Genomic DNA, 10,278 nt, shown 5'->3' with positions numbered 1-10,278 from the left:
GGCAGGGACTGAGGTGTTCCTATTGGTTCCTTCTGACTGCTTTGTGCGGCTGTGCTTTTAAAGAATACATTCACAAACTGCCTCGTGTTCATACACAACAATTCTCTTTTATTTCATCAACACACCCCAGCACCCCACAACTGAAAAAAAACCCCTCATTTAAAGCTGCGTATTCTGAACCAGTCACATCGAAGGGAGCACAAAATGAAATGAAGGAGTGATCCACCTGCATCAGAATTTAATAAAAAGCTCCGATTTTGGGTAGCAACCCCAGTGAAAATACACAGAGTGTTTGGCAATGGGGGATGGGTTTGAGGGCTGTCACCATGCTGTGCTGCGGGGGACCAGGGGCAGTGGGGGCAGCAGGAGGTGCTGCCCCACAGGCTGTGCCCCATCCACGTGGGTACCACTGTGGGCAGAGCATCCCATCCCACCCCATCCCATCCGCGGTGAGCAACGCTTTCACCCTGGATAAAGATTCGAGTTTGACCAAGTCCTGTTGATTTAATCATTTTTTAATAAAGCCATCGTTACTGAGTACACCAAGATTGCCAGTTAAGCTCTCTATATGTCGCTGGAGGTAACAGTGCTGTGATCAACAGCAAAACAACGGAACAAAACGAAAAGAAAACAAAACAAAACAAAAAAAAAAAATAAACCCAAACGAAACGAGGTAGGTTAAAACCAGCAACACAGACCTTGTTATGCGACACCCCAATACCACAGCGGCCATGCTTGCAGCTACTGAGAAAGAAAACCCCAGATACGCACTGAAACGTAAATCAACTGAGCAGAGTTTATAAGGACACGATTCAACCCGAACTAAACACACACACATTTCGGCACAGATGTCGTCTTTCACTGTATGTTGGGTAATTCGTAAGGAGCGCGGGGGGAGGGGGGGCAGGGAGGGGCAGAAAACGAGTATAGATTCAGACCCTTGGCCGAAGGAACCACACACATATATATTGTTAAGCTCTTTACAAGCCTGGTCAGCAGCACAGCAGGCGGCTCGCTCTGTGCCCGTCCCCACACCAGCTGCCCCTCCATGGCATGGGTGCCCCCGGCCCCCTCCATCCCCAGCCCTCTCCCGCCGGCATCCGGAGCGGCAGCAAACGGCACCGCTGTCCCTATCACGACACAGCATCATGTGAAGATCCATATAGAAATATGGATGGACAGACTTGACAAAAATGGTAGCTGATTTTTATTAGTCTAAGGCTAGTAGTTTAGCCATTTAAAATCCATTTCCCAAAAGAGGGGAAAAAAAACCTATTATTTTTCTCTTCTTTAAAAATCTGTTAAGCCGTTGCTGCCAAAAGCAACATGTAAATGTTGGTGAAGGCAAAAGAGTTCTAAAATTACCCAGCTATACGGTTATGGCCTTCATCACAAAGATAAAAGGTACATTTATTGTGCTGTCTCTCACCAGATTTAATTGGTAACTTTACAACATACTATATATTTGATGCTAGCAGGCAGACAGAATTAAAAACAGACTTTTTGACACGGTTTCTTTCCCCGTTCTTACAAAGTAGGGGGCAAAGAAAAAGAAAAACTGGGAAGAAAAAACCCAAAAGAAAGAAAGTAAGAAACAAAGAAACTCATAACCCACTATAACACAGCGTAATCGGGAGACCTCTGGAGGTGGTTTCCCTATCCCAAGCCGCGTGCGGGGCGCGTGCCGAGCCCTCCCCAGGGCGGCAGGGGAGCGTGGGGAGCAGTGATCCTCAGGACCCTCCGCATCTGCCTCTACAGTGTTAGTCCACGTGTTTAATGTCCTTTAAATTAGAAATAATGCCACGAAGGTAAGTGCCAAGGGCTCCTCTGTTACCAGTTCATCATGGAGTTTCTGTTCAGGGTCATGAAAAACACTTGGCTGCTTCCTCCGGATCTGACCGACGCGAAAAATACCTGTTTGGGGGCAGGGGAAAAAACCTCAGTGAGTATTGATGGTTTTTAGCACAAGCAAAGATTTGGAGCTGATGGTGGCACTGAGCTCAGCCTGGGGAAGCAGTTCAAAGTGGAAGCAACCCAGCCCAGGAAGAATCCAGCCTTGTGAGCCCACACATCGCAGCTCAAATCCCAACCATTTTGTAGTAACAATGCCTCCACTGCTATCAGCAAATCAGGTTTGGAATAGCCCACAAATTCCACATTTATCACGTTACTGCCACGGCATCATTTATTATGCAACATTAATACGACTGCGTTCAGTGATTTGTACCTTGCTAAACGTTAACCGTTTGGGTCAATGCTCAGCACAGTGGTTAACTGCTGCAGATTGAAATGCTTTTCTTTGCAGAAGTTTTTTATATTAAATCAGCGATTTCCGGATGCTAAACTGGGAAAGTTTGAGTTTTCCCTTCAATACATTCGAGGCACAGAGAGGTATTAGGCCTCTCTATGAAGGATGATCCACCACCATTGGATCACAGCAGAAGTCTTAAAAAATAAGTCATCGCGTGCAAATATTTAAGGGAATGTCTCTGCAGAGTCCCAGTTTATACACCTCCACTCAAGTTAAGGTTATTACACAATCTTAGCACTACCATTTCTTAACTCCTGCAGAGCTTATTTAGTGGCCTCAACAGTTAATGGTCAGATGCAGCACTAGAGAGGAATTCAAGCTAAGTCCACGGGGACCTCAGTTTGAAGTAGAAGAGACATTTATTGACCTTCCCACCACAGGGTGAGATCTTCGTCCACTGAAGAAAACTAACTGGGATGGGATTTATGGGCACCGTTTATTAAACAAGACCTTGAGCTTAATTACTCATTAACCCCAGGACAAACTAGACTTAAAGTCTAAAAACTGATCGGTTCTACCTTAAAGCACGGATACAAATTTTGCAGTGGACTTACCTTATCATTTCTTTCACATAGAAACTTTAATCTTTGAGCTCGCTTGTGCATAAATACTCCATCCAAATGTCCTGTCTCCACTGACCGAATTTCAATAGCTTTCTCTCCCCAGCCCATTATTTGATTGGAATGAATGTAGGCTGTCAAAACAAAATGTTTGGTAGGTGTTAGCATGTGTGCTCAGCTCAATACTACACGATGGGCAGAAATTCAAAGTCTTTGCAGATGAATTGCAGAGCTCTGCTGAATAGCCTTCACGTAGCACTTTTAATCCAGAAGTTGCTGCATTTCAAGAGAATACAAATCAGTTCTGCTTTCTGCAGGTGAGGAGCAGGTGAGGCCATGGGGGCTGAGCAACCTGGGCTCTCCCAGCTCCCATCTGGCACTAACTCCAGTCAGCACAGTACTCACCAATGTAACTGATTATAACTGGGATAAAGAACAGTTAATATCTCGAAGAACTCATCTGCTTTACTACGCCAGAACCAAACTACAGACATTTAACAATTCCTTATCCATCCGAGAGAAATCTCCCTTGATAAACAAAATCCCAAATAACCCACATGCTTGACTCTGCACGTTATGGCATTTCTACCTTATGAAGGCCAAGAGGAAGGGTTGACCTACCCACAGAAGTAGGCATTTCTCCCCACTGGAGCACCACATCTTTAGTTATCCGTCCGTAGGTGTTCACATAAACACCTTCATCCTCGTAGCACACAAGCATCTCCATCCCGTCTGTTTTAGGCAGGATGACAATGGCATGAGGAGTAATATTGCCCTGAATCTGCAGTTAAAATAAACCCTACAAGTCAGAATTACATTGAATGGAAGAAGTGGTAAAAGGAAGGGAGCAAAGCCTAAGAAAAACAAAACCCGAAACCACACCAAGAACAAAACCCACATTCCATTTAACAAAGAGACATCGGCTTTTAGAGATAAGCTTGAAGGGGAATAAACTGTCATGTTTACACTACTGTCAAAGCTGTCTTACACATCAAGGATGAGCAGGGTCAGCAATTATACAGAGATCACAACACGTACACACAAAGGCTGATGGCTGACACCTGGCACTAACACCGATCAGCAACCCCTTGCTGATGAATCAAAGTCAAAGGAGGCAAATAAACCCAGAGTTTTACAGGTAGCTCTAGGGAGGAAATAATCCCCTTTCTGAGCCGCGCTCCTCCATGTACTCACGTGAGATGGTATATAGATATCATAAGAGTTCCCAGAATCTACATCAATCACATGGAAACCAGTGTGCGATCCAAAGATAACCTTGAGTCTCTGACCCTCTTCTACAGTGAGATCGACAAGCAGTGGTTTGTGCTGGAGATCTGCAAAAGACTTTTATAACCCTTTTAGTGAGTACCACAGGAAAAAATAGCAAACCCCATGGCAGCAGCCCAATATGGTTTTGAAACTGCATTTGTTTGAATGCGTTTCCTATTAAGCATGTTGTTATTTACATCCCTGATGCTGTTCCTCAGTCATACACCTCAGAGGGAACCACCCACTCACTCCAGCCTTCCCAGCACACAGGTGCTCACCCTGCCAGGCACAGATCTTCCCCCCAGGGACAGCCTTTGCTCCCTGTGCAAGTACCTCTCTGACTCCCAAACAAGGAGATGAGTGAGCTGTATTTCCAATTGCCTGAATGGATCCATGCCTACCAAGGCAAGGTGAGGATTCTCAGCACCCAGATGGGAAGAGCAGCATCACGAGTGCTGGGCAGCATCCCCACCAGGCCCACAGATCCAAGGCTCCACTAATGCTGCCGAGCTCTTCATGTCACCCAGCCCATTAATTCTGGCTTTTGTTCAGAGAAAGCAAATGTGACCTAATACCAAATAAGCTCGTTTGTTCTGGAAGGATTCAGAATGAGATTACTCAGCATGAAAGTCTCCAGAAGGCACTGCCCCTTGTGACTTGCTGCTGCACAGAGCTTAGAACGAAAAGTGCCTTAAGGTACTAAGTACAGCACGGCCTCTGGCAGGTTATGTAGGAGAAAGGTCTCACTGAAGTAGATGAAAAGGGAGAGAAAAACAGCGGGTCACTCTCCTGCACTCTCTTGATACCGAATTCACACTGCAGAATGGGAGGGGACCTTGCAAAATAACAAGGGAAAATAAGGCCAGCCTAATTTCACTCTCCGTGGTTAAAACAAGCAAACAAGGTTAAAAAAAATCCCCTAAAATCTCAACTCTGCTTTATTAAAGGACATTTGGTGAGCTTTCTACAACGTCTGCAATGAAGCCTCCCAGGATAAGTGGTACTAATGCTTCATTGGTAGCCATAAGCAGCACATATCACATCTCTGCGGCCACGGGCTTCACAGCATTTCTGCCAGGGGAAGTACAGCGATAGTAAGGCTTTTGAGGAGCGGTTTTGTCTGTGTCCTTGAGGTCTGAAGGCCCTGGCACCGCATAGCAAGACTGGAAGGAAATCCTGTGGGTGCTTATCTTCATTGGCCCTCAAGAGGATGCGCTGTCTGAGGAGCAGGACTGTGTAGGCAAAACATCTTCCTACTCCACACAGTAGAGAAACCTCATGTATTTACAATCACAGTGAGTACTGTGGGAACAAGGAACACATACCTTAAATGCCATAAACTTGTGATATGGTTTAGGAGCCCAAGCATAGATCTCTACAGCATTCTTTAAGGCAATCACCAGGAACTTGATTCTTTCGTATTTCACTAAAATTAAAATAAAAGATGTTTAAAACATTCTTTTTTGCTTCAAGACAGCACAGTTTATCTGCAGAAGCAGCTGCTAAGGCTCTCCGTTGGTTCTCATGCAGCAGTGTCCACCTAATACATACAATCCAATAGAAAAATTATTTCTGGCTGCAGTCCACCCATACTTTCAAGAGAAATCATCAGATCATCAGATCTAGGGCTACAGAATAAAAATCCCCAAAGACTCCAAGTATCTTTTGCTTGTAATTTATGCAGCACACGATCCATGTGATAAACTGGAAGATGTTTACCAAGGCATTTTATCACACAGGCTGTGATGGAGGCACTCCCAGTACTGAGGAGCAGGCAAGCAGCGCTGGGCAGTCCAGTGAGCATCACCCTCCCCAGGCTCAGAGCTATGGGCACACGGCCTCTCCTCACTGCTAAACCTCCCAGCTGATCATTTCATGGCACTACAAATTCCTCCACATGTTTTTCCACCTCAGCCTCCCGCAGCACAGGGTCCCCAGCCACTCACCGACTTTGTAGTGGATGCAGCCTTCCAGGTCCCCGACTGTGATCCAGCCCTGCTTCTTCTCTACTTCAGGGTCGTTGTGTAAAATCCTGTTTCTCAGCCAGGAGAGATAGTACACTCGCAGCTTATTCTTCTTTCCTGTTGGCAAAGGAAACTCAGCCATAACAGGCAGAAAGAGGTAACAGGGCAGCACGCAGCCCCAGGAACAGCCCTGGGCTCCAGCCCTCTGTGCACAGCCACGCTGGGTTTGCATGGGAAACCCTGAGATTCTCATGTTTATTTTTCCTCAAGGAAGATAAAAGTAAAGCTATTTTCACAGTGAAATTGAAAAGGTTTACAGAAATGACGACACAGCTGAAAAGCTTCCCAGATTTGATGACCGACCATCCTCTGCAGGATTCCCACACTAATTTCCACCTTCTCATTTCCTGCATTTGGAACCAGAAGGTCAGTGATGGGGTGAGAGCTGTACCTGATATTGTCACGAGGACATTCAAGCCCTCAAGTACGTCCATCTGCTGGAACCTCCGTCTGTTGATTAGGTTGTAGACCTTCCCTTGCCCGCTTCGGTCCAGCAGCATCAGGCCATTTTCTGTGCCCACCAGCAGATTTACACCTGAAACAGAGAGACCAATGGGCACAAGGATCCACGGCTGCTGCCCACCAGAAGATTACAGCCCAAGCTCATTCTCTGCTATCTCCAAGTGACAATCGTAACTAAGGGCAGCATTCCCATAGACAAGAAGCATCGCTCTTATACCGAAGGGTCTCAGGGACATAAGCCTTGCACAGGATAGATACAATCACAGCGGGACAACCAGAGGCATGAACCAGGTTCTGCCATGAAGTCTTGGTGTTGCATTGCCATTAAGCTCATCTGAGGGGACGATGTGACCAGGAGCTCACCCCACAAAGCAGCACACAGTATCTCTGAGTTGAAGCGCTTCTTATATTTCCTTATCTCCGGGGTGTCACTGTGGGGACGGATGTTGGTGGGGTTCACGTTCACCACGGAGATCTTCCTGGCTTCATTCAGCTTGGCCTGCTCCTGTCTGAGCAGCTCGCTGGTGAACAGTGCTTACAAGGAAACAACAGCACAGTGAGGTGTGATTGGTTACTGGAAGCAAATTCTTGCTTATTCTTTTTTTTGACAGGGATGTCATCACTCTGTTATAATCTGCAAGTTTTGAGAGATAACAGCAGTATTTTCTCATGGGTTGGAAGCAACACTGAAGCGGTAACAGGCAGCATCCTCCAGCACTACCCACAGGGATGACCAACCCTAATCCTGTCCGCATGCGTCTATTTTCAATGAGTTCTAAGCAACTGCAAGCTTTTTGGAGTGATTGCCACCTCCTGGCTCTGCCAGGAACAACTCTCCCAGGTGCCCAGGCAGAGAGGGATGGGTGGACTTCTGCTATTCTGCCTTCCCTCTTTCTGGGGGTATTTCACTGGTGATGGGGAGGAGGAATTGGATGGAAATTGGAAAGCACAAGGGTACGAACACAAGAGTAAGTGAAATCTGAGAGGTTCAAGGGGGTTATTCAGGCTTCACAAATGGTCACATTGCCTCCTACCAGTAGCAGATGACTCTTCGTCCTCATCTTCATCTTCATCGGTAGGCGAGGTCTGATACACTCTGGTGTCCACAAAGGGGGTGAAAGAAGCTTTGGTGCTACTTCCCATTCCATACTGCAAAATAAAAAGCACAGAGAGAGCTCAGAGCACAGAAATAACACTAACACTTGGTGTGTGTGGCTTTGCAATGGGAGCGCAGCACCTGTCCCTGCAGCGGCCTTTGTGAGCCCTCTGTGAACATTTACTCCTCCTCCCCCAGAAGTCATCATGGATGACATTCCATTGGATTTGTGAATGCCTCTGGAGCAGCAGAGAACAAGAAGTGCAGGCACAGGGTTGCAATGCCCAGTGCCACGGGCTTGGCTCGTAGGTAGAAGCACAGCACAGCCAGACTGGTTAGCGGAGAAGCCGCAGTGTCAGAGGCAAAAGTGAATGCAGGGCTAAACAACTTCTCTGCACACAGCACCCCTGTCTTAAAGCCCAGGCTGGGATGTCATTGGCAAGGGGTTGTTTCTCCCATTAATGCGACTGCCCCACATGAGCTCTGGGGAAAACCCCATGGCAGTGCTCAGCATAGGACAGGAATGAAGACGTGAGAACACAGCACACCCCACACTGCTCCATCCTCCCCAGCTCTGATCTCCATCACATGTCACTTGTATGGCAGGGATGGGCTACTTGCAATTCCAAGGTAGTATTTTAGATTGCCTACAACATTTCAGGTGAGGTTGCAGAAAAGGCCATTTCTAAGTCAGGAAAACTGAACCTGAACATACTGTAGGGAAAGCCAGAGCCAACACTTTACCAAGGGAATGTGAATAGGAACAAACGGCAGCACCACGTTGCTTTCTTTTTAAAACCATTGCTTTGTTAAGGCAGAAAACAAGGCAAAGCTTTCTCCCAAGCAAAATGACATCCTTACTTGGGAGTCAAAGTGTCACCATTCTTCTTATTACAGTATTTATCCAGGGTGCTCTTTATTTGTGACCTACATTAAGAGCCCTAACAGCAGCAAAAATCAAATCTTCCTGCAGCAGCAGCAGGGCTGTTCATGTCCTGATTCCCTGGGATGTTTTCCTCACTGGAAATACACCTTGCTCAGTCCTCATGCCACCAGGTTCCCCAAGAAGGAAGGGAAACACCCCCACTCCTGCCTGAAGCTTCATGAGGGGCACGTGAGAACAGCCCATCCCCAGTAGCACTGCATGCTGTGGGTGAGCACACGGCTCTGCCTCTTCCCTCTCCATCCTCATTCCCACGGCCTGGCGACAGCCCTGTGTTGCCATAGAAACAGGAGGATTTCATAAAAAGAAAATGGTAATGGAGACCCATGTAAGGAGCTTGCAGCCTGAGGCAGAGAAGGCTGCAGTAACAGATACCAGATTTACATACGCTGCATGGCCCAAACACTTACATGTACATGCAAGATATACTTGCTACTCTGTGCTTCTTTCATATCCAATAAATACACACATTTTTTTTCCTGCGTTGGGTATCTTTTCCATAAAGCACCCACAACTCAAAGAGGGAAAAAATATTCAGTATTTACAGGGATGCTTTCCAGCTGAGAGCCAGATGCTTCCATACAAGTGAACTATGATGGAACTCCCTCCTTCCAATCCCCCAAGCAGCTCCTCCTTCTCTGCTCAGATTCAGCTGTTCTTCTCCTAAGGAGGTGGCATTTTAAGAACTTCCAAGTCTGTTATTTAAATACTAAGTCCTCATCTTCCTTCAATCAACTATAACCAATTATAAACCTCTGTTTTGGCTCACGGAGGCAGCACCAAGCTGCAGGGTGAAACACAGTGCAGGTCCTTTCTGACCCACTCCTTCCTGACACACTGCAGCGCTTCTTGCATGGGGGGAAGCAGTGTGGAAGAGCAGCCTGACAACTGTCCCATGCTTTCCCCACACTCATGCAGCTCTGGAGGCATTCACAGCTCTGTGTGCAGCCCACTGCAGTGATCCCAACAGACCCGAGGTTGCTCTGTGTGGCATTCTCACAGTTCCCATCCATGAGCCTTCAGGGCAGCTCAGCATGTCTGTCAGTGCATCCTACCCATGACCTGTGCATTTAATATGGCGGGGCACCATAAGCAGGGCTTTGGCTTCAGCTTCTGCTCTGAGCTGGGCTCAAGCAGAGAGCCCTAGCGTATTCATTTGTGGACCCACAGAGAGCAAGCCAACCCCATCTGCTGACACATCCAGATCTCTCTTGCCCATGCCATAAGGCCATCCTTATGGAAATGGAACCATCCTATCCTTAAGCTCCACTACCCTACAGCACCACAGGGACACAGTGGGACACCACTGCTAACATCAGCAGTGTGGATGCAGAGCCCTGCAAGAGGGCAGCTGTGCACAACACCTCCCATGAAGACACAGCTGTAGGGGTCTCCACACAACCAGGACAAGGGATAACCTCCAAGTAAGGTGCCTACGCTGCCGTCTGCCAGTCTGCAGGCTTCGTGAGTCACCTGGAAGAACCGAATCCAAAACTTTCCACTTACACCCACTCCTTGCTCAGTCAGCCCTAAAAATGCAGCTTCAGAAATGGAAATGATCCTCATGCTTGGTATTCCATAAATGATTATATTTAAAGCCTATCCTCACAAAC

The 10,278-nt window shown here is 47.1% G+C and overlaps 1 protein-coding gene across 7 annotated transcripts in view; it reads right to left on the bottom strand.

Moving 5' to 3' along the window:
* Positions 1–494: 494 nt before the first annotated feature.
* The window catches only part of TNIK (TRAF2 and NCK interacting kinase), a 130,694-nt gene continuing 120,910 nt past the window's right edge, over positions 495–10,278 (bottom strand). For all 7 annotated transcript variants that reach the window (XM_072344143.1, XM_072344144.1, XM_072344148.1 and 4 more), the window contains 9 exons: positions 7,661–7,775; positions 6,990–7,160; positions 6,556–6,699; positions 6,087–6,221; positions 5,466–5,566; positions 4,066–4,215; positions 3,493–3,652; positions 2,866–3,005; positions 495–1,914 (listed from right to left, as the gene is read on the bottom strand). In XM_072344143.1, the coding sequence (XP_072200244.1) occupies positions 1,831–1,914; positions 2,866–3,005; positions 3,493–3,652; positions 4,066–4,215; positions 5,466–5,566; positions 6,087–6,221; positions 6,556–6,699; positions 6,990–7,160; positions 7,661–7,775 (1,200 nt within the window). In that variant the 3' untranslated portion in view covers positions 495–1,830. The remainder of the gene's footprint in view (positions 1,915–2,865; positions 3,006–3,492; positions 3,653–4,065; positions 4,216–5,465; positions 5,567–6,086; positions 6,222–6,555; positions 6,700–6,989; positions 7,161–7,660; positions 7,776–10,278) is intronic.

Source organism: Excalfactoria chinensis, chromosome 9 (assembly GCF_039878825.1).
Source record: "Excalfactoria chinensis isolate bCotChi1 chromosome 9, bCotChi1.hap2, whole genome shotgun sequence".
NCBI lineage: Eukaryota > Metazoa > Chordata > Aves > Galliformes > Phasianidae > Excalfactoria > Excalfactoria chinensis.
This window is presented reverse-complemented; position numbering and strand designations above follow the sequence as displayed.